Source organism: Bufo gargarizans, chromosome 1 (assembly GCF_014858855.1).
Source record: "Bufo gargarizans isolate SCDJY-AF-19 chromosome 1, ASM1485885v1, whole genome shotgun sequence".
Classification (NCBI taxonomy): Eukaryota; Metazoa; Chordata; class Amphibia; order Anura; family Bufonidae; genus Bufo; species Bufo gargarizans.
In genome coordinates, this window is record NC_058080.1 from 180920147 (window position 1) to 180944621 (window position 24475).

Sequence of the window (24475 nt, forward strand, 5' to 3'; positions counted from 1 at the left end):
ACAAACAATAAATACATTGTCAAATACCATGGGCAAGATTATCTCCCATTTACTTTTATTTATTTCAAGTTTAGTGTTTGCTTAAGGTCCCTTTCACATGATGCATAAGAATTTATTTTTTATTTTATTTATTTTTTTACATTTAAATGAGCAGAACAAAGAAGATCAGATCACTGCATTAGAGAGAAACTATTAGAGGATGATTCCCCTCTCCTTGTGCTTTTGTCTTGATTGAAAAAGATGTACAGGAGACTGGATCTTCCGTATGTGGTGTGAACAGCTTTAGGATATATTTGCTGCTAATAATCGTATACCCACAGAAAAACCTTATAGTTATAGGATTACTATTTTTATTTTATTTTTTCTAAATGCTTTGCTGCATATATTGACGTTTTTATGAAGATGACAACTAATTTTGTCAATGTGTTTTTAGGTTACCTATGAAATGCACAGAGAGAGACTGGCTAAAGCTTTCAGGGACTATGAGGACCACGTAGATGGGGAAATAGAACCTGGACCATCAAGTCCTGTAAGAACTGTCTCCGGGTACAGCAGGCAGCCAGAGACGACTCTTCAAACACCAAGTTTGGAATTGACTAGAACAACAGTAAATTATATTGAAAATACTGATTCTAGAAGAACTGTCGAGGAAGAGCATAACGTGGGGAGTATGGGGAATCTTCCCACTGTAGACAACCAGGAGAAAAAGGAATCTGAAACTGCTCTAGTTACTAATGAGATTTCGGAAAATGAAACTGAAACTGAAGTTAATGTAGATACACCAGAAAATCACCAAGATACAGCGGAATCTCCAGGCACAGAGCCCATAACCACTGTCTCGAATGATGGCCAGGATGTTGAATCTACCTCTACGCCAGGTGCTAGTGGTAATGAAATTGAAGTTGTGGAGTCATCAAGCATATCCAAAACCTTAGACCCAATGGAAAAGGAAACCAACGGGGACATTAATGCAGTTGATGGGAAGGATTTCACAACTGAAACAGATATTTCCAACAAAACTGAGAAATTGGTTTTGGAGGAACCACACATAGAAAGTAATAGTGAGGGACGGTCCACAGAGGAGGCTTGTACAGATGCTGTTGATGCCACAAGTGGACACTCCGAAAGCCCATCAGTAGATGATGTTCCACAAGATGCAAGTGTCTTGCTTGAGGCGGCAGCATCTTCTACCGAAGTAGTAACCAACTTAGGGGAAGGAGTCAAAGCTGTTTCAGAGAATGTAGGTCAAGACATGGCTTCTAGCACCAATGGTACAGGAGAACCAAACGCGACCACCTCAGATGTTCAGAATTCTGAAAAGAAAATTGCTAAGCTTGATGTGTCGAGCATTGCATCTGATACTGAAAACTTGGAATTGAAGGCCAGCACAAGTAGTGAACCAGAACAGTCACAGAGAGCTGCTCCTGAGGTATAGTAATTTACCTAAGGCTTTTTAGGATTCATTATTGTTAACCAGAATGAGGAAAATAAACAAAGGTGTCTCCTAAATTACTGGTCAGTAAAGATTCAGTCAGTGAGTGGTGTGAGGGTGGCATTATTTACTTACTGTCTCTGCATGCAGGCTTATCTTTGAGTTACTGTTGGCATATTTCTTGCATATGTTCTGTACAGGATGGTCCCTATGGACAATCTTTAGGGGTTGCCTCGATCAGTGTAATAAAGTAAGCATTCTCTGAATGAACTGAGAAAATGGGCATTAGAACGAGATTGTGCTTTCTGTTTAAAAATGGAGTCTGTATTCTGCTGATTGGCTGCAGATGCCCTGCTCTGTTTCCCAAATTTCTCTCACTGGTAAAAGTTCCAGAGTGATACATTTACTGCTGCCATGAATGAAGGTGGGAGCAGAATGCAAACTATATATATCGAACGTTTATTTAAAGCGGACTATTGCCTGTTTACGTAGGCTAGATTGCTTCCACAGGTATTGCAGTGTACGTCAAGGGACATCTGGGTTCACATCATGCAGTGTACCAAAACTAGATAAAATATATAAAAAGATAAAAAAACAGAAACAAAAAAATGTAATTTTACTGCTCATATGCTGGCTACTTATGATTATTTTAATGAATAGCTAATGCCTGCTTCGTATTTCAAGGGATTGTCCCACAAAGGATGATATTTTGGTAAATTCAGACCAGATAAAAATTATGTATTAATTATATTCAGATATTTCAGAAATATTAGTAAAATAGTACTATCCACTGTTTGTTTCAATTGAACAGCCTTTTTGTGTCCGCCTCAGTTTGTGCTGAGGTAGTCACACATGCAGCATTACTGTAATTGTACTTGCACAGACTCTCTGAGAAACAGTTGGCTCTATGAGCAAATTTCATATTTTGAAATTCGTTTTCGGTTTGTGTTCTAGGTTAGGGATCGACTGATATTGATTTTTTAGGACCGATACCGATAACTTGTGAACTTTCAGGCCGATAGCTGATAATTTATACCGATATTCTGGGAATTTTTATTTTTGAAATTTTTTTTTTTAAATCCCACAAATCTGCTGAAAATTAATGTTTATTGTTAATGTGTAGTTTTTTTTTTTGTAAATCTTTCTTTTTCATTTATACTTAATATTTTGGTGTTTTTTATTTTTGTAATTTTTATTTTAATTTTTACTAACTTTTAGCCCCCTTAGGGACTAGAACCCTTGTCCTATTCACCCTGATAGAGATCTATCAGGGTGAATAGGAGCTCACACTGTCCCTGCTGCTCTGTGCTTTGTGCACACAGCAGCATGGAGCTTACCATGGCAGCCAGGGCTTCAATAGCGTCCTGGCTGCCATGGTAAACGATCGGAGCCCCAGCATTACACTGCTGGGGCTCCGATCGGAGGAGGAGGGGAGAGGGGATCCTGTGGAGGGGCGCACTGCGCCACCAATGTTTTTAATACTGGGGTGGGGGGGGGGGGGGCGCACTGGGGTTGTCCAAGTTATATTTATTGATGACCTATCCCCAGGATAGGTCATCAATATCAGATCGGCGGGAGCTGCAGGATCACATAGCCGGCTCCCGACCTCTATGAGCGGTAGCTGCGATCTGCGGTAGTTAACCCCTCAGGTGCCGCGGATCGCAGCTACTGCTCATAGAGGTCGGGAGCCGGCTATGTGATTCTGCAGCCAGCTCCCGCCTCCTGTATATGAATAAATGAGAGAGGGGTTGTCCAAGTTATATTTATTGATGACCTATCCCCAGGATAGGTCATCAATATCAGATCGGCGGGGGTCCGACACCCGGCACCCCCTCCGATCAGCTGTTTGAAGAGGAGACTCGCACGGTGTCAGCGCTGCCTCCTCTTCACTGTTTACCTTCTAGCCGTTGCATCTGCAGTGGTGAGCAGGTGTAATTACACCCAAGCCGTCCCATTCATTTCAATAGGAAGGCTTGGGTGTAATTACACCTGCTCACCACTGCAGATGCAACGGCTAGAATGAAAACGGTGAAGAGGAGGCAGCGCTGACATCGTGCGAGTCTCCTCTTCAAACAGCTGATCGGAGGGGGTGCCGGGTGTCAGACCCCCGCCGATCTGATATTGATGACCTATCCTGGGGATAGGTCATCAATAAATATAACTTGGACAACCCCTCTCTCATTTATTCATATACAGGAGGCGGGAGCTGGCTGCAGAATCACATAGCCGGCTCCCGACCTCTATGAGCAGTAGCTGCGATCCGCGGCACCTGAGGGGTTAACTACCGCTCATAGAGGTCGGGAGCCGGCTATGTGATCCTGCAGCTCCCGCCTCCTGTTGTATATGAATAAATGAGAGATTAAGCTTCATTGGTGGCACAGTGGCCATAGCTCCTCCCCTCCTCTTGTCCCCTGCCCTTTCATTGGCGGCAGTGGCAGCAGCAGCACAGGGGGAGGAGACACTGCTTCCTTCTCCCCTGTCCTGCTGAGGGAACACGGAGAGCGCTGACAGCAGCGCGATCTGTGTTCCCCGTACGCTATCGGAATATCGGCAAAATAAATGCCGATACCGATAGCGTTCAAAATACTGAATATCGGCCGATAATATCGGTAAATCCGATAATCGGTCGATCCCTAGTTCTGGTATTTACTGAATTGCGGACTCCAGCATAACGTAAACCGGACGGATCCGTTATGCAGGCCTTAGACCTAAATTATGACGGAATGAATAACTGCCTCTAAAGGCATTCCTTTATGAATTCTGTCATGAAATTGCGTAATAGTCCGTGGTAATGGAATCCATGACGCAATCCAGTAACTACCACATCACTAACAGAACGAATTTCAAAATATGAATTTCGCTCATCCCTACTCGCCACACCAGGGATCCTTCTGTATACCTGAAGGAGCAAGACTGAGCATGTGTGTCCACCCCAGCACAGTTACTAAGGTGGACACGGTGAGGGCTGCTCAATACAAGCAGCAGGTGGCACTATTCTAACATTATTCCTGGTTAGTCTGTAAATGTAGACCTTTTTTAGACCTAGAAATGCAAAAACTGATCACAATTCTGGTCTGGATAAAGGGGATTTCTGAGATTGGAATCTCCTTTTGATATTGCCAGCCAGGGTGGCTTTCGGTCCACACTGGAGAGAGGATGTTGGTATTTTTTTAAATTATTTTTTTTAATTCCTGCATCCTGCCTGGGAATATCAAAAGGGATTGTCTTAGATAACCCCTTTAACTATAATCTATGTTCTCTATAGAACACATTTAAGCAGAAATATTGTGCAGCTCATCTCCCTGAGAATCTTCATAAAGCAGGTTGTTATACTTTTCTTCTTAGATGTATATAATATAAAGTTGATTACTTGCTGTTCATAGTCACGTTTCCTCTATTTCTGTTTGTAATGCGTAGCCTGTAAAACAGACAGATGTACATAAGGGGGAACAAGCGGCTCCATCAGAGGGGCAGAGGAGAGACTCCAGATCGACTATGTTTCGTATTCCTGAGTTCAAATGGTCGATGATGCATCAGCGGCTGCTAACAGACCTTTTGTTTTCAATTGAAACTGACATCCAAATGTGGCGAAGGTGAGCCTATAGCATTAGCATGAGTTTATATTTTGTTACTTTTCTGGGAACTACAATGTGATGATGAGGTTTACGGTGAAGGTAAGGCTGACCATTGGCAGACATAATACAGAAATCACGTAGCGGTTACGAAATAAAATGCTTCATGTTATGTAAGTTGGATTGGTGGTTCTAAAGTTAGGAACACATATGTAGCAGCCAGTGCAGTGCCAAATGTTACTACTTTGATTTAGTTTTTTTCTGCGTTGCTATTTTTTATTGTGTTTTGCAATTCTCTTTCCTGTTGCAGCCACTCTACAAAGACTATAATGGATTTTGTGAACAGCAGCGACAATGTCATTTTTGTGCACAACACAATCCACCTGGTCTCTCAGATCACGGACAACATGATAATGGCTTGTGGTGGTATACTGCCACTACTCTCTGCAGCAACATCTGCCACGGTGAGGATTCAACTTTTGTGTCGTCTGGTTAATTTATAGTTGTGCACTAAAAGCGGAATGTCCAAGTCATGTAAAAATAAAATAATAAAGCTCTGTAAGTCAGCAACATATACATAAGCTAAGCAAGTTTTAGGCAAAAAAATAAAATACATTTTTTAATACTATTTTACCTAGTTCTGTTCTCGCCCTTTGTTCACATGCAGCTGCAGATCTGTAGGGGCATGTAACAACAATCTTTGAGGGTTTCCTGGTGAATATTTGTGGGTGTCAACAAAGACTGCCTTTCCCCTCCCCTGCTCTCCAGCAGATCGGGCAGTGCAGGGGGCCTGGCTTGTCACTCCAACCTTCACAGTGACGTTCCGTGCACCGAGCCAGACCTGCTCCCTTAGGGTTGTGCATGGAACATCATCAGAGCAGGAAAAGAAGGGGAGGGAGGGAGGGAGGGAGGGAGGAAGTGTAAAATAAAAAAAATAGTGTTAAAATAAAAAAAGGTTTCACATGAAAAAATAAATTCCCCAAGTAAGGAATACATTTTTGGGGGGGGGGGGGGGCGGAGGGAGGTAGTGTAAAATAAAAAAAAATAGTGTTAAAATAAAAAAAGGTTTCACATGAAAAAATAAATTCCCCAAGTAAGGAATACATTTTGGGGGGAGGGGGGGGGGCGGAGGGAGGTAGTGTAAAATAAAAAAAATAGTGTTAAAATAAAAAAGGTTTCACATGAAAAAATAAATTCCCCAAGTAAGGAATACATTATTTTTTTTTTTAATTAGAAAAAAATAAAATGGACATATTTTGGTATTGCCGCGTCCGTGACGGTCGGCTCTATAAATATATCACATGATCCACCCAGTCCGATTAAACACCATAAAAATAAACTGTCAAAAAAAGGCATTTTTGTCACCTTACATCACAAAAGTGATCAAAAAGGCATAAGTCCCACAAAATGGTACCAATAAAACAGGTACCTCATACCGCAAAGAATGAGCCCCTACATAAGAAAATCATTTAAAAAATAAAAAAACCCCTATAGCTCTCAGAACATGGACACATTAAAACATAATTTTTTTTGTTTAAAAAATGCTATTATTGTGTAAAACTTAAATAAGAAAAAGTATACATATTAGGTATCGCCATGTCCATAACTATCTGCTCTATAAAAAAATCTCACATGACCTAACCCCTCAGATGAACACTGTAAAAATAAATAAAAGCTGTGCTAAAACTACCAATTTTTTGGTCACCTTGCCCCATAAAGTGTTATAATGAATGATCAAAAAATCATATGTACCCAAAAATAGTACCAATAAAACTGTCACCTTATCCCCTAGTTTCCAAAATGAAGTCACTTTTTGGGAGTTTTTACTGTAAGGGTGCATCAGGGGGGCTTCAAATGGGACATGGCATTTATAAACCAGTTCAGCAAAATCTGCCTTCCAAAAACCATGTGGTGCTCCTTTTCTTCTGCTCCCTGCCGTGTGCCCATACAGCAGTTTATGACCACATGTGGGGTGTTTCTCTAAACCGCATAATCAGGGTAATAAATATTGAGTTTTGTTTGGCTGTTTAATCCTCGATTGTGTAAAAAAAAAAAAAAAAGGATTAAAATGGAAAATCTGCCAAAAAAGGGGCCGTAAAAGATGTGGACAGCACATGGTGTGATGTCCGCATCTGCATTTCCGTTCCGCAGCCCCGCAAAAAAATAAAATGGAACATGTCCTATTCTTGTGCCGGCCATGTGCGGTCTGCAAAATGTGGAACGCACATGGCTGGTGTCCGTGTTTTGCGGTGGGTGTATCTTGACAGAAAATCTGTGCGCCACAATTGTGGTATAAAATTCTGTCTCCTACTAAGCCAACCAATATCTGGTATAAAAGTTGGACATATATCATTCAGCCTGAGCTATTGTGATAAATCTGGGCCAGGTCTAGGCTGCCAGTCTGAGTTTATTCCATCTATTGGATTAGCAGGCCATAACAACTGATCATATGGGTCTGCTTGATTTTTAAAATGTCTTGTCTAAAGTGGAGACCCCTTTGATATGTAAGACTGTTTGTTGAAGTTTCCTCTTGTGGTTGCATTTGTTTTACGTTTTTGAACCATGTAAATTATGTGGAATTCATTTTATTTCAGCACGAATTGGAAAATATTGAGCCCACCCAAGGTCTTTCAATCGAGGCATCTGTAACATTCCTTCAAAGGGCAATTAGCCTAGTGGATGTTCTCATTTTTGCAAGTTCATTGAGCTTTACAGACATTGAAGCTGAAAAGAACATGTCATCTGGAGGAGTGTTACGTCAATGCCTCAGACTAGGTGAGTAACGGTGAACATTTGCCAAGCATTTATTGACCTTAAAGGGTTTCTACCACTTGGATTTGACATAATTAGGTGTCAGACACTAGCGCTCCGCTAGTGTCTGCTCTGCCAAACTATCCTGCTATAATAGATTTTGGGGCAGCCGTTTACCTAAAAAAAGAACTTTTATTAATATGCTAATGACCCTCTAGGTGCTATGGGGGCGTCATTAGCACCTAGAGGATCGGTCTACCTTCTCAAGATGCTGCCGCTCAGCGCCTCCCTCCAGCCCGCCCATCTGCTTCGGAATGACGTCATCGGCGCAGGCGCAGTGGAGATGTCTGAGCAGGGAAGCGGTCGAACATTCACTGCGCATGCGCCGAATACAGCCGCGCACGGCGCATGCGCGTGAAGTCGTCCGTTTCATGCATTCCGAAGCAGATGGGCGGGCTGGAGGGAGGCGCTGAGCGGCGGCATCTTGAGAAGGTAGACCGATCCTCTAGGTCAGGCATCCTCAAACTGCGGCCCTCCAGCTGTTGCAAAACTACAACTCCCAGCATGCCCGAACAGTCTACAGGTATCAGCCTACAGCAGGGCATTGTGGGAGTTGTAGTTTTACAACAGCTGGAGGGCCGCAGTTTGAGGATGCCTGCTCTAGGTGCTAATGACGCCCCCATAGCACCTAGAGGGTCATTAGCATATTAATAAAAATTCTTTTTTTTAGGTAAACGGCTGCCCCAAAATCTATTATAGCAGGATAGTTTGGCAGAGCAGAGACTAGCGGAGCGCTAGTGTCTGACACCTAATTATGTCAAATCCAAGTGGTAGAAACCCTTTAAAGGCTGTGTACACCTCCTGGAGGTATTTTTGTTTGTTTGCATTTTACTTGTTTTTGGCAAAAAAATAAATTGTCCTTTATTAAAAAATATTGAGACGCTCTGTCACAAAGGGGTTAAACTGTTTTGCTAACGGTTTGACTGGTACTTTCACTTTCTAATTAACCTTTTCTCTAAACTAGTGAGAGGTCATAAACGCCTATTTAAGCCACATTCTTATCAGTAAAATAAGAACTGAGCTATAATGAGTGTTTAGAAGGTCAGAGAGCAGAGATAAGGAGCCCCTCAGCTCCTGGTCTGAAAGAAAATCCACTTGCAGCTCCTACAGCAATGTAAACAAAAAAGGATTCCATATTTTTAATAACGACCAATTGAAAATATTATTTTTAGCTTAAAATAAGTACAGTGCAATAATAAAATAAAAATCCCCCCCCCCCCCAAAGGTGTACATAGCCTTTAGCACATGTAATTATATCTCTTAAAGTTCACCTATCATTGCAAAATGAAAATCTCCCTTAGGGTCCATTTACACGTCCGTTCGTTGTTTCTTTCCTGATCTGTTCCATTTTTTGCGGAACAGATCTGGACCAGATCTGTACCCATTCATTTTCAATGGTTCCTGAAAAAAATCGGACACAATGTCCGATTTTCCCCCCCCCCCCCCCCCCCCCAAGACCCATTGAAAATGAATGGGTACAGATCTGTTCCGCAAAAAACGGAACAGATCAGGAAAGAAACAACGGACGTGTGAATGGACCCTTAATCTTTCAAGGGGTTGTCAAAGTTCTATTAAAAGTCTGGGAACAACATTAAATGTACTAAACTAACAAAAGAAAGTGTTACAATTTTTCTCCTTTGGCACTTTTAGCGTCATGCTCCTTTTTTTTCTGCAAACATTATGTCTTCTTCCTGGCTGCAATAGTGAAGTCCCGTACATACTACATCACCACTGCAGTCATGTTCCGTATAGTGCTGATGACAGTGCCTGGTGACTTGTATACAGGATGTCACCACCATACCCAGGAAAACTAACTGCGGCAGGGAGGAGTGGAGCATGGGACAGCAATTGGCAGGGGAGAAGAATGGCAGTTATCACTTTAGTTTTTTCAGCACCTGTACTGTTCCTGGGAGAGTATTAATTGTATTTGGGCAACCCCGTTAATAAGTGCAAATCCCCTGCAATGATAGAGATGTAAGGCATTCTGTATTTTCTGGTCCTGATAAGTGGAAGTCTGACATTGGGGAAACTTCCCTTGGTGGTTGGGTTAGGATATCTTGCAATAAGGTAAAGATAATCTCTTGCAATCTTTCACATTGCTGTACTGTTCACAGCCTACATTTTTATTTAGAGACTGATAAATGTCCCAGGTGTAACCTAGTTTCTGCAGATTTTATACGTTATCTGTGAAAATGCCCTGAACTGTATCCATATTGGAAGTATGTGACAGATTACCCTATTTTTTTGACTATAAGAAACACCTGACCGTAAGATGCCCGCCCACCAGGTTTAGACAACAGTAATTTTATAAAAAAAGATTTTCTACTTACTAAACCTTCCCTGGTAGTTTAATGCAGTGGAGGGGTCAATGTCACTAACTTTAATGGTCTATGGTAGAGGGGTTAATAGTTCAGTCAACTTCAGTTAATTCTAGTTTATCATCTTTAGACCATTGCTTGAAACAGCAAGAGTGCATGAGGTCACATGATAGGAGTTTAAACATCACAATAAGCATCAAAAGTTACAATATACATGTACAGCACAATACGGTACCCGCTTTGTAGTCTTCATCTTACTGCTCTGACTCCTCCCACTGGTGACATCATCAAAGGTCCTTTAGCTACACCAAGTCAGCTTTCATGTATTTGCTGCTTGCTGGCTGGGGACCTTCACCTTGCAGGGCCGTGTTTCTCACAATCCTCTCCATGAGCTGAATGGTCATTCATCCTCTCCTGCCTGCACTGATCACACAGATTGGTTGCGGGCAGGGTGAGCGAGAAATGTGCAGGAGTACATATCGCTCATTGATCCAGAAAAGCGCTGTATCGTTAATGAAGCAGTTGGGGAGGTCTGGCACTGCTGAACTACTCTGTAAGACAAAGATACTTTTAAGCTATGGAGGTCACTAGTAACACACCATAAAAAGTGAGTCTTTTAGTCCACAAATACTGTAATTAGCAAAGGTTATTTTTATCAGCTTGATCTCCACTTTTCCCCCATTTTATGTTTGTGGGGTGATGGGATAGTGACTTAACTGATGAATCAAGGTGACCACTAGGACCTTGGTAGTTGTAAACTGAATATTCTCAGATGTAGGATCAAGTAAAGGGCTAAGCCAGCGAGATTGGCAATGTATGTTAAAGATCATCAATGAAAAGGGTACTTATGGCAAGGACTTGAATAGATGAAAATTGGGACCCGTGATTACAATATTTGTCTACTCTCGAACACAGGGTGATTACTCCCTTTGTAAGTTATCTTTTCGGTATCTTTCTGAACACTAATAAAGAAAATTCTGTTTGCATGTTCCCCTAGTGGAGTGATCCTGTGGCATACTTCTGGCAAATATCTTGTCTGCATTGGAGGGTGTAGTCAAATAGGCAGCCCCCCACCCCCAAGCATACCATACTTCTTTTTTTGCATGTGTGTCTCATACCGTCGCATTAGTCCAGGCATTCCATTTGGCATATAAGCCTTACCATAAACCACGTTATGTGAACAGAGCCCTGTCTGAGGGTTACGTTTTTATATGGGGCTTAACCCTTGATTCGTTCCATCTTGAATTGAGAGTGCGTTTTGTGAAGCGTCTGATGGAGCTGCTGTGAACATGTCCATGTTTTCTGTTTTAGTTTGTGCTGTTGCTGTTAGGAGTTGTCTGGAGTGTCAGCAGCACTTGCAATTGAAATCCACAGGAGAAAATATGAAAAACCAGAAAGTAATTCATGGCCTGGTGGGAGCAGCAAAGTCTGTTGCAAAGGTAATCTGTGCAAATCGTGCTATAATACTGTGTGTTTTTAGGTAATTCTCCAAAAAGACTGTGTATCTGAGAATTCATTGACTGTAAAACCTTCTGTATCACAAACTTCTCTTGTCTACTACTGGGCAGCCGTGGAGGCTTTGTTATCTACTAACTGCATTATATTGGAAGCTAGGTTTCATAGTCAGGTTTTCATGTGCATGAGTAGGTGTGGGGGTCTGTATAATCTATAATATTTGAGTTTAATCTTTTCGCTACCTTGGGGAAAATGTTGCCCAGTTACATTTGATGAGACTACTAAAAAAGTAAGTCTGCAGTGATTACCTTCTTGGGTAGAGGTGCTGCAAGCAAATGCCTTAATTTTTCCGAAATCCTATAGACGAAGTACACTATATGTGGAAAATAGAAGTAAATGCAATAAGGAATAAAACTGTGCAACCCTGGAATTAGAGTTAAATGGGGTGTCTGAGTTAATTCGAAATTGCAAGTCATCATCCTATACTAACCCCTTTCTCCGCCCACCATTTTCAGAACTGCACCATCGTCCTCCTCTCCCTCCACAGTACACAAGGTTGGGTATATGGTGCGTGACCACCACAGTTAATCATTGACCTCAGTGGTATACGGTATAAGACTTGCTATTGGCTGCAGCAGTCATATGCCCTGTACCTCTGTCATTGCTGCACTCTTGCATACAAGCTTTGGGAGGGGGACCAGTGTTGCGGTGCTCAGTACAGTATGGGAGAAACAGGCGAGTATAGGAGAATTATTTATTTTCTAGAAATTTTTTAAATAACTCTGAGAACCCTTTTAAATCAACCGATCCTTCCAATAGGCTATTGTCAGTGAAGGCCTCCATAAAAAATACTTCAGAGGAAACATGGCTCTAACAGACGTATTTTTGTCAGGTACTTTGTTTTATCTGGAAAGTGATTCCTGCTTCTCACTCCCATCCTGTTGAAATAACATGAAGGATTGGCCAATGGCCACGTGTGCATAAGGTTGTGATCACACAACTTAGTTTTTTTTGTTGTTATTACTATTGATGACTTATCCTCATCAATATCAGATCAGATATCCTCATCAATAACAGATTGGCTGGGGTCTGACAACTGGGTCCCCCACTGATCAGCTGTTAGAAGAAGCTGCCACTCTATGACCGCCGTGGCCCCTTCCTAGGCCATGTGACGTTACCATACTTTGGTCACATGGCCTAGTTGCAGCTCAGGCCCATTGAAGTTAATGGGGGTGAGCTGCAATACCAAGCACAGCCGCTATACTATGTATGGCGCTGTGCTTGGTGAGCTGGTGGGAGCTTTTTTGGCAAAAACTTAGCACTGAAATTGTCAAATAACTTTGTAGAAAACTCTTTTACCGATTTGGATTGTAAGGTCATACAGTACTGGGTTGAAGAGTAGGGATCTCATTTTATGTTAGTTTTCTTTTTCTAGCATCCCTTTTACAATGCTTTTAACTTCACATGGCAGGGTTTTAACTTAGAATAAGTTATTTTGCTTTGTTGTCTTCAGAGTCCATTGGACATCACAACTGGAATAATGTCTCCTGTCCAAGACATAGACAGACTTCTGCAAGACATGGATATAAACCGTTTAAGAGCTGTGGTCTTCAGAGATGTGGTGAGCCGATAAATGTTTTACTTGACTGTGAATGTCTTGTTGGTTGTTTTTAACTTTCTTTATTCCACACAGAGCCAAGATGGCTGTCAATATGGGTTACTTGCCATTTGGAATATGCCAGACTCATTTATTTGTTCAGTATCAAAGGGAATGACCTATTGTTTAAGTCTAGTTTAGTTTATTCCATCTCTCTCTATCTCTACCCTCTATCCTCTATCCTTATCATTTTTTGCGTGAGGTTTGGTCTGGGAAAACGGGTATTTTCCTCCCAGCGTGTGATGTTGGGCTGATTTACAGCCAGGTGAGGTCAAATACCGGACTGGATTTTAATTGCCGATCCAGGTTTTTGGCAGCACCTGGCTGTCCTTAAATAGGCAGCTGGGCTCAGCAGCAGGATCTCTGTGTTTGGGATCTGAGGCTTGGGACTGAGACCCATGGGCCGATGAAACAAGGAAACAGATTTCCTAAAGCCTGCCGTGGACTGCCCGAGGCAGAACTGACATCAAGGTGACTTGTCTTATTTGTACTTTCCATTGTGTGTGAAGTACACGCCAAGACTGCAAAGTAACGCATTGTTTTGTGCATTTGCCTCAAGTGTGATTAAACACTAAAGTTTTGCGTTAAGAACTTGTCTTTCATTACCCTATCTACCAGAGCCAAACCCCACACTAATATAAATATATATATGACGTCTTGACCACTAAGCCTAATACTTTGTTGATTCATCCTTTTCTATAGAGATCACTTCTCAGCTGTCATTATCACTGGCAGGGTTACAATGACAAGTAACATCTACAGTATATATGGACAACTCAAGATCCACCATTCACAATACGTGATGTCACAGTTTATGTACTTCCCTTCCCTGCACAATGACCTGTGCACAGGTCACATGGCAGAAAAAAAGAATATATGTTATGTACACATCCTTCTGAACATGACAATTTTACTGTTACAACTCGCAACTAGGAATAGCTTGCTGGAATATATTTGAAGGTGCAGTACAGGCATGTTCAAATGATCATGAATTTGAGACACCGCTACCAGTGGTTTGTCAAAATGGCTTTTGGCCAGCATCATACATTCTAACATTGCACCTGATCAGTGGAAGAAATATTCCTGGCTGAGATGGGGCCTGCATTCGTCCACTAATATATTATTAAACAATTTTATACAAAATAACCAGTTAATTGTAGCAGTCCCATTGACTGAGTATATGTATATTCAAGAACTATGCATAAGACAAAAATATTGAATTCATTCTGCAACACTTTTTGTTTCCTGTAAATAGGAGGACAGCAAACAGTCTCAGTTTTTAGCTTTGGCTGTAGTTTACTTCATCTCTGTGCTCATGGTATCTAAATATCGAGACATCTTGGAGCCTCAAAACGAGAGGAAGCAGCCTCAAGTCAGCAGCCCCTCCAGACAAGTGCATAACGGCAGTGGAGATGCTGGAACATCAAACACACAAGATGGTAAAAATCTTCCAGAATGTACACATGGTTTTTGAAAGTCCTAGTCCTTCTTTTGTAAATAGTTTCTGTTGGTTATTGCAGACTATGCCGTTCTTACCCTGAAAAATACCTAAACTGCTTCCTGAAAGCAAAAATCTTCTTTCAACAGACTATAGCTGGCCATATATTTGAGATAATGATTGGCTGCATTGTGGCCGACCAGTCGTCAGATCATTCGTACAATTGATCTCTCCAGCAACATGCCAGACTAAACTGGATGACCATGGAGTCAGTTCCTGGTCATTGTGCACAATGGCAAATAATTGGCAGAGTTTGGCCAATCATGCGGTTTTGGTTGATGGCAGGCAAAATTTTCAAACATGGCCGATTATATTTTGGGCAGACAAAAGTCGGCCATTGTAAATGTTTTGTTTTGTCTTTTTGTGCTAGATCTCCAAATAATAGTAATCTGCAGTTGGCTGACTTTAGTCTTGTGTATGCCCAGCTTAAACTAATACACCTTTATCAACTGTTCAACCACTTTTTCCTCTCAACCCTCCCCTCCCATACACATGCATGCTCAGCCAGGCATATATGTGTTCTCAGTAGGGACAAGGGAATGATCTGCTGCCAGCCTCCTATGGCTGAGGCTCATCTCTCTTGAGATCAGAAGGATGGGGCACATTGAAATGTATATTACCTTACTTCCCACTGACATCTGCTTGTTGGGGCAGAGTCTGAAACCCCCATCAAATTGGATGGTCGGCTGGTCAGCTGGCGGGTTCACCCAACGTTTTTTCTGATCTATATGGCCAAGTTAGTTAGAGCCAAGCTGTTAGGCCACGTGACTGACAGTGGAATGGAGATAAATCTGAGTGGCTCAGATGAAACCAGTTGAATGTTCTCAATATTGGAAGCTGTTATGTAAATGAATAGAGAACGCTTCCTGCAAACTGATTGTTCATGGAAGCAATAAAAAGTCACTTTATTTACCCTTTCAAAGTAAAATTTCATAAAAAAGGTTAAAATAGCTGACTTGTTTTAACTCGTTGCAGACTGAACGTAAAAGTGGAGTGAAATGTACTTCTATTTATAAAAGTAATATTTCTTTGTGTTTTGCGGCTATGCTTTAGGTTTACCCTCTTTGTTACTCTCCTTTCCTAGATGTTGCACCAACTGAAGAACAAGCTGGCCCAAGTGACTCTGCCAGCGCCATGTCAGTAAGAAGACGAGACTCTGGTATTGGGGAGGAACCAGGTTTACCACCTATCGGTAATTTGGAGACCGATGCCCCCAGAGCAGATCCTGTGAGTTCAGGTCCCGATGCCATCAGTGAAGTGTTACACACTTTGTCATCAGAAGTAAAAAAATCTCAGGAAAGTGGAACTGATGGTATGAACGAGCAACCGACCATGAAAAATGTGAACGTAAAAGATATTCTCCGTAGCCTCGTCAGTACACCGGCTGAAGAGTCCCAGATGGATCCTGCTTTAATACCACCTCCTTTTCTTGGAGCTCTTGGGGATTCTGCTGTTGAACATGCAGTGCATTTTCGGTCTTTTGACAGGTAATTTCATCATTATAATCGTTTTCAGTGCATTACAAAATTGCTTCATATTAATCTTTGCGTTAGATATTGCATCCCTCATCATTATAAAATGGGAACCAAAAAAAAAGCATCCACTATCTGCATCTAAAATATGTCCTAGCTGAGCCAAAGCAGTGGAGTTGTGCTATGTTGTGGTAACCTGGAGAAGTGCCATGGTCCTGTGTTGGGTGATGGGTTTGGCTTCTCATAGATAAAATCTGCTGCTGATTAAGCTGCAAAAAGTGGGCATTTTCTGCTATCTGATCCATATTCAAAATGCCATCAACAGCGTCCCTTTGCCTTCAATCCAAATTGTTCCACTCACTTATTTGAAAAACGCTTCAGAGGTGGCATGTTACGTCTCTGTTGCGAATCTGATGGTAGTAGGAGACATATCAGGGGTATATTTGGCGGAAAAAAATGAAAAAAAGACTAGTTTTCATTTGAAGAGTCTACTACTGGTCTGGCACTGACTTTTCTGCACTGGATTTTGGTGTGTGAACCTAGTCTGAAAGAGAATACACTAAGAGGGCTGACTACCTTTAAGGGCTCATTCACACAAACATGGTTTGGTTCCGCATCCGAGCTGCATTTTTTGAGGCTCGGTTGCGGACCCGTTCACTTTAATGGGGCCGCAAAAGATGCGGACAGCACTTTGTGTGCTGTCCGCATCCATTGCTCCGTTCCGTTGCCCCACAAAAATGGAGTCTGATCCTATTCTTGTCCGCTTTGTGGACAAGAATAGGCATTTCTATAAAGGGCCGTCTATTCTGTTCTGCAAATTGTGGAAGTTGCAGGTGCATGTTCGTGTGAACAAGCCCTAAAATATATGGCTTTCATTATTTTTACCCTAAATTAAGACCCTTTTCAAGAAAATGCCTGAATTGTGCAAGACTTGTACAACAACAAATCTGTAGTAAAACAGATTCTATCTCCTAGTTTGTTCATTACATGGTTAGTCAGACTATGGCCTCATGCACACGGCCGTTGTTTTGGTCCGCATCCGAGCCGCAGTTTTGGGGGCTTAGATGCGGACCCATTCACTTTAATGGGGACGCAAAAGATGCGGGCAGCACGTCGGCATCCGTTGCTCCGTTCCGTGGTCCGCCCCAAAAAATATTACCTGTCCTATTCTATTCTTGTCCACGTTTTGCGGACAAGAATAGGCAGTTATATCAATGGCTGTCCGTGTTTTGCGGATCTGCGATTTGCAGACCGCAAAACACACAACAGTTGTGTGCATGACGTCTAAAAGGGAACTTGTCACCATGATGATGCTGTCTGGTATACCAGCAGCATGTTATGGAGCAGGAGGAGCTGAGCCGATATGTAATTCTGTGGACAAATATTCTGAATAATTTTCAGAGCAGTGAGAGTAAGTGTTAACAGTATAACTATATTTATAGCTGTATTTTTTATATATGTATGCCTCCGACTGATGTGGCATCTCTTCACTGCAGAGTTCCAGTGAAAAAAAAAGTATACATTAACGTACAATTTTTTTTTTTTTGTTTTTTTTGTTTTTTTTCCACCAGACTCTGCAGGATAGAAAAACTGTGTGCTGCGTTTTTTTTATCCTCTCCCCACCCCACCCAAAACTGTATGTCAGTCTGCTCTGTCCCTCCTGCTTTATTTCATGATGCTTGCAGATCAGGCTTTATATTCCCTCATCAGGAGTAGTGTAAATATGAAGTTTTTGTTCTGCTAGACTCTTCTTTTGTTCTGCTCTTTTAAGTGCACTAGAGGTGTAGCCTCACTGTGAAGAGCTCTCTGCATTGTGATGCTTCACAGCCCGTTCTGCCTTGTACTGGTCTCCTGGTTGGATGCTACAGCTGCTACTTTCACACCTGCGTTAGGCTACTTTCACACTGGCATTTCTGGGTCCGCTTGTGAGATCCGTTTCGGGGCTCTCACAAGCTGCCTAAAACAGATCAGTTTAGCCCCAATGCATTCTGAATGGATAAGGATCTGTTCAGAATGCATCAGTTTGCCTCCGTTCAGCCTCCATTCCGCTCTGGAGGCGGACACCAAAACGCTGCTTGCAGCGTCTGACGAAACTGAGCCAAACAGATACGTCCTGACTTACAATGTAAGTCAATGGGGACGGATCAGTTTTTACTGACACAATATGGTGCAATTGAAAACGCATCCGCCTCCCATTGACTTTCAGTGTAAGTCAAAACGGAGCAGTTTGCATTATTATGCAAACAGATCTGTTGTGAACGGATCTAAGCGTTTGCATTATAGGTGCGGATCCGTCTGTGCAGATACCAGACGGATCCGCACCTAATTCAGGTGTGGAAGTAGCCTTAGGTGCGGATCCGTCTGGTATCTGCACAGACGGATCTGCACCTATAATGCAAACGCTTTAATTCATTTTTGTTCATGCTAATGCTAACGTTTTCAGTTGCACCATATTGTGTCGGTGAAAACGGATCCGTCCCCATTGACTTACATTGTAAGTCAGGACGACTCCGTTTACAAGCAGCATTTTGGTGTACGCCTCCAGAGCGGAATGGAGGCTGAACGGAGGCAAACTGATGCATTCTGAGTGGATCCTTATCCATTCAGAATACATTGGGGCTGAACTGATCCATTTTGGGCCGCTTGTGAGAGCCCTGAAACGGATCTCACAAGCGGACCCAGAAACGCCAGTGTGAAAGACGCCTTACCTAGAGCAGCGGAGAGGGGCTGTGAAGCAGCTTAATGCAGAGAGCACTTCACAATGAAGCTCTCCCCTGGGCAGTGATTAGCCAGGACAACATCTGCATGGAATTTATATGTTCTCCCTGTGTTTGCGTGGGTTTCCTCCGGGTACTACAGTTTCCTCCCACACTCCAAAGACCTAAGGATAGGGAACTGATTGTGAGCCCCATTGGGAACACTAATGTCTGTAAAGCGCAGCAGAATATAGTAGTGCTATATAAATAATCTGTCGCAATGAAGTTTCATATTCACACTGCTCATAATGAGGAAAAACTCATTACATACAAAAGGTATGTTTGTTCAGCTCTCCCGAGCCCCTCCCTACTGCTGTCAGCATGGTTAAAAGTGCTAACTGAGTCCCCTTTTTCTCTTTAAAGAGAACCATGCACAGTGCCAGATAGGCTTAGCTCTCCAACTGTGCCATTCTTATGGCGATTCGGGACTCCCTTGCAGATAAAAATTGCTTTTTTTAAATATGCAAATACCGCCTTTAGTGCAGTGAGGGCGGTGGTGTTGCACTCATTGCACAGAAGCTCCGCTCTATTCACTACTCAGCCCCCCTCTCATATTGATTGACAAGGCAGGCGAGATTACATACCTACTGCCTGGCCCTGCACAATGGGAGCAACGGTGCTGTCCTCATTGCCCTAAAGGCATCATTTGCATATTAAAAAATGACTATCTTTAAGAGGATCTCATATTGCTAGAAGACTGGTACAATTACGCTCACTTGCATAGAAATGTAGCTGACGGCAGACTCCCATTAAATCTTCTTGGTAGTTTTACTGTACTTAAATGCAACCCTACTTTGAATAGCTGTGCTCACTTTATGATGTGCATTGGCCTTTCAGTCAGTTTTTAGGCCTTTTGTCGGCCATGCTTGTATTTGTGAAAGTAACTGTAAGTCGGTATTCAGTAATAACTAGCATCTCCAGCAGCGTAGGAATAAAGCCGGAGTAGAAAAATGTAATGTTAAAAAGCTACTGTTTCTTGTCACCGATTTATCTTTCTTTAGAAGGCGCTCTGTTTCCTATTTAATGCTGGGTGCAGCGGCAGCATAGGCCTCGGCCACTTTACAGTCTACATACAAAGACACCTTGTCTGCAAGATCTTCTCATGCATCCTTTTACCAGCGGGGCTTCCCTGGGAATTTCAAAGCATCCCTCTGATCCTGCATTTATCTGAGGAATGCTTTGTCAGAAATCAAAACTCTCCTCATATCTTAAGGATTATCATCTAGCCATAGCTGGAAAGTATACAGTAACAGCTAGACAAGTTTAGTTTCAGGAGAGGGGCTGCTGCGTGCAAGGTGTGCACAGAGGTTCCCATGCTAGTGATGGCGCTGCTATCCTCTTCACATCCATCCTGGCGATTAGTGGGTGCCAGAAATGTATACAGATAAAGGTCAGTCTCTGGTTTCTTGTCTCGAGCTCTCTGCAGAAGAAAGAATTGCTAAAACATCTTGTATTTATTTCTATGGCACTAAAATAATTTGCATTAAAATATTAAAGGGGTCGTCCAGCCTAGGAGCTGACAAAATCCATTGGTGGTAACCATGACCAGTTAAAAAAAAAAAAAAAAGTCCGCTGTCCTTGCTGGACCAGAGGTGGCTTGGTTCTGTGACTGCTGCAGCTATTCACTGGCCTTTGCAGTCACATGTGCCAAAATGGGATGTCACTGCCTGTTCTAGCACATGTGACATCTGAGGCCAGTGAATGTCATTCATGCGACCACACTGGACCAGAAGCAGCTGGGAACGGCATAACCACTCACACGTTAGGTTTTTGTTTAGATTTTGTTTAATTGGCCACAGGATACCGCTATGGAGCTGTCTGTTCTTGGTCAGACATCCCCTTTAAAGAGGACCTGTCGCCTCTCCTGACATGTCTGTTTTAGGTAAGTACTTGCATTCCCCATGTAATAACCATTCTTTTCATGTAACTCTGTTCTTCTGTTTCATTGCTCAGTTATTTGTACTAGGACTTTATTATGATGAATCTGTCACCATTGGACCATTATCTACAGTAATACATGAGTAGCACTGCACATAAGTAGTGCAGATCACTATTCCTACTGCCCCCATTCCCCCACCGTCTACTCGCAAAGCTGCAATAATATGCGCTGTCCTGGCCATGTATTTCACTGCAGCTCTGACACCGGGGGAGCAGTGCTGTAGGAAAATAATAAATAGTAATGTGGACTCCATTTCTGCAGTTCTACTCATTACTGTAGATAGTAGTCCAAATTCAGGGTGACAGATTCCATTTAATGCGGTGTGTCCCTGCTCAGTCTTAGGCTATTTTCACACTAGCGTTGTTTGAATCCGGCGTTCAATTCCATCACCGGAACTGCCCGCTGGAACCGGCAAAACGGATTACATTTGAATCCTGATCAGAATTTTGATCACAATAAAAAAAAAAAATGCATTGGAAAAAAATGATCCGCCATTAATGGACATTTTTTAACATGCAAAAGCCGGATCCGGTTTGACGGAACACACGGCGCCGGATCTGGCGTTAATGCAAGTCAATGGGGAAAAGTCAGCGTTCAGTCAAAGTGTTCCGGATTTTTGGCCGGAGGTAAAAATACAACATGCTACGGTTTTCTGAAAAGCCTGATCAGTCAAAAAAGACTGAACTGAAGACATCCTGATGCGTCCTGAACGGATTACTCTCCATTCAGAATGCATGGGGATAAAACTGATCAGTTATTTTCCGGTATTGAGCCCCTAGGACGGAAGTCGTCCTCAGAAAAGAAAAAACGCTAGTGTGAAAGTAGCCTTAACAATGGCAGCACTGATTGGATAATGTCAGGCTGTGCAGGAACCCCTGCACAGCCTGATGACACCCAGTTGCCGATTCATTAAACTTCTAGTAGTAGTAACTGAGGAATGGAATAGCATAGAGTGATGAGAATAGATGCTCCAGAATTGTTATTTCATGGAAAATGCAATTAGTTACTAAAACCGTCATGTCAGGAGAGGTGACTGGTTGTGACGGACATACCGAGACATACAGATGTTCCTGCGACAGGTGGCTGGAGATCTGGGAGACTGGCAACACGTGGTTTGATCTTACATGTTTTCCTTTTGGATCAAATGATGTCTGTGTTGTTTCTGGTGCTTGGCACGCCTTCTTTCCCCAGGTGTGGCTATTGTGGTCATTTGACCTTCTCTATTTATTGTTTCTCCCACTATGCTGTGCGGTTTATAGCTTCTGTTGGACTTGTGGTTAGCTTGTGTTTGGTTCTCGGTTGAGTTCCAAAGCTTGATTGAAGAGAAGTGTTTTTGTTTATATTTATGTGTGTGTTCCCTGTTTGTCATTAGGCCTGAGGGAGACTCCTGTTCATCCTTCCCTTTAGAGCGACAGGTAGACTCAGTTCTGACATTAGTTCCAGGGTCCTATAGGGTGAGATAGGATTCTAGGTATCCGTGTATGAACTTGCCTACCTTTGGGGCCCGTTTATACTGGTAGTCTGTCAGGACTGGAGTTAGGGTTTTCTCTAGGAGGTGTCCATCTTCCTTCCCTAGTTTCCAGGCCTTATTCCAGTATCCTCTTTCCCTCCTATGCTCGGTGTGGTGTTTTCCTCCCACACACGTGACACAGGTCCTCTGTAAGTAAAAAAATAAAAAAAAAGACACCAAACCTTAGACAAGTCTATAAACATTCATATCATCTAATAATCATGTCAATAAAATATCAGGAGATTGTCTGCATAAGCTGGGTCCTTGTATAGACTGTTAAAGAATAACTAACCTTTTCTAAAAGCTTCTTTTTAAATGTTCTTTATGGCCTAAACATTTTGTAATGTACTTTATTAATCAGTAATACTGTTTTCCTAATCAAATAGGCATCCAAAGTATCGTAGCGTAGCTCACTGCACCTGCGCCGCCTGCTTCATTCATAAAGTGGGCGGCTCAGTGAGCGTAGTGAGCTATGCTAAGAGCGCCCGCCCGCCGGGCCTCCTGACTGCAAGAAGTTAGTAGTAAGTAGTACAGCGCTAGATTTAAGATGATTGAAATACTTTAAACAATACCGACAAGTTAGATATGATTACCGTATGCTACAGTGATCGGGGCCCGGTGTAGTAGAATACAGTGACTGCCCCGGGACCCGCTGCCATTACAGAAACAGATGCCAGCCCCTCCTCCCTCTCAGCCTATTCCCCGGACGGTCGCAGCATTCGCCCCATAAGACGCACTGCTTTCCCCCCACCCCCCACACACACTTTTTTGGGGGTGGGAAAGTGCGTCTTATAGGGCGAAAAATACGGTAATCTTTAAACAAGGGGGAAAACTAAAGCCCCTTACACCATGCGCATACAGTATATTTTCAGCCTTACAAATACAGAGCTAATAGGCAATACATGCAGCATGCGCCCCTTGGTATACTGACCACACCCTTCATAGGCAGTGGCGCTGTATTCCTTATTAGTATCTGCAGCATGCTGACAAACGCAGGCTTACATTCCAAGATGATGTAGATTATCCTCCCACTTGTATATAATATGTGCTAAACATATATAACGCTCCGTTCTGAGGTCATCATGCCGAGAGGTTTTGTTCCCGTGGATGACAGGCCTCGTGTCAGGAGGACTGATTATGGTCATCTGTCATGTCTTTGATCCTAACCTGATTGATAAAAGGGCATATTTATTTCTAATGAGATTTTAACTGTTTCCATGATTCACATTAAACTATCATATTAAGAGGAATAAGCGTTTGATCCCACGTAAAGCATGTATTGTATCTACAGCCAGGTCATCAGTTTGCAGCGCTGTGCTTCCTGTAGACGGAGCCCTTTTTTTCCATAGGAAATACAAAGTAGATGAAGGTATAAGGTTTTCTATTGACTGCGCATCCAGAGATTTTCATTTATAAAGCTAATAGTTTAGCAGATGGCTATAATCTGTATATTTCTTTAGATTAAGAAGTAGTATTACCTTAGATATCACATTTAGTCTCATTCTCTAATATCAGACATATATTCTAGTAATTAGAAGACTATTTCATACATGGACCTTTGTGGCATATCCCCAGAATCGGACACCTACATATTTCACCTCTGACTGCCAGGGAATGGAGATATCCGTGCACGTGTGGCCACTTCTCTGCCAGGATGCAGCAGCCAGAGACCAGGCAGACCTGGGAACTAGTACCTCGGAACCGAAGCAGGGTTCAGTTTCCACTTAAAAAAAAAATAAATCAATTACTGAAGTTATTTAACAAAGTTATGCGCGACTTTGTGCATACTCATCGGAGCATACTCATTCTATGCAGGCAAGGAAAGCGGTAACAATTGCAGTGCTTTCTGGGTGATGCAGGCGTTTGAGCCACTGCCCACCAATAGAAGTGGAAGAAAATCCTCCAGATAGGTAGATAATTAAGTAAAATAACTGTTAAATTTGTGGGTAACTCCTTTAAGACCCAATTCAAGCTAAGGATTTGAGTATTTCAGCACAGAGAATCTCAGGACTTACATCTGAGATTCAATGCATGTGATTTTTATTTATTTTTTAA

At 42.4% G+C, this 24475-nt stretch overlaps 1 protein-coding gene across 1 annotated transcript in view; it reads left to right on the forward strand.

The window, feature by feature from the left end:
* LRBA (LPS responsive beige-like anchor protein) overlaps positions 1 to 24475 on the forward strand; it is a 568467-nt gene that overhangs the window by 73677 nt on the left and 470315 nt on the right. Inside the window, exons 22-29 of the mRNA XM_044300361.1 lie at positions 434 to 1429; positions 4850 to 5025; positions 5315 to 5468; positions 7599 to 7779; positions 11445 to 11572; positions 13102 to 13209; positions 14501 to 14684; positions 15828 to 16230. Coding sequence (XP_044156296.1) covers positions 434 to 1429; positions 4850 to 5025; positions 5315 to 5468; positions 7599 to 7779; positions 11445 to 11572; positions 13102 to 13209; positions 14501 to 14684; positions 15828 to 16230 — 2330 coding nt within the window. The remainder of the gene's footprint in view (positions 1 to 433; positions 1430 to 4849; positions 5026 to 5314; positions 5469 to 7598; positions 7780 to 11444; positions 11573 to 13101; positions 13210 to 14500; positions 14685 to 15827; positions 16231 to 24475) is intronic.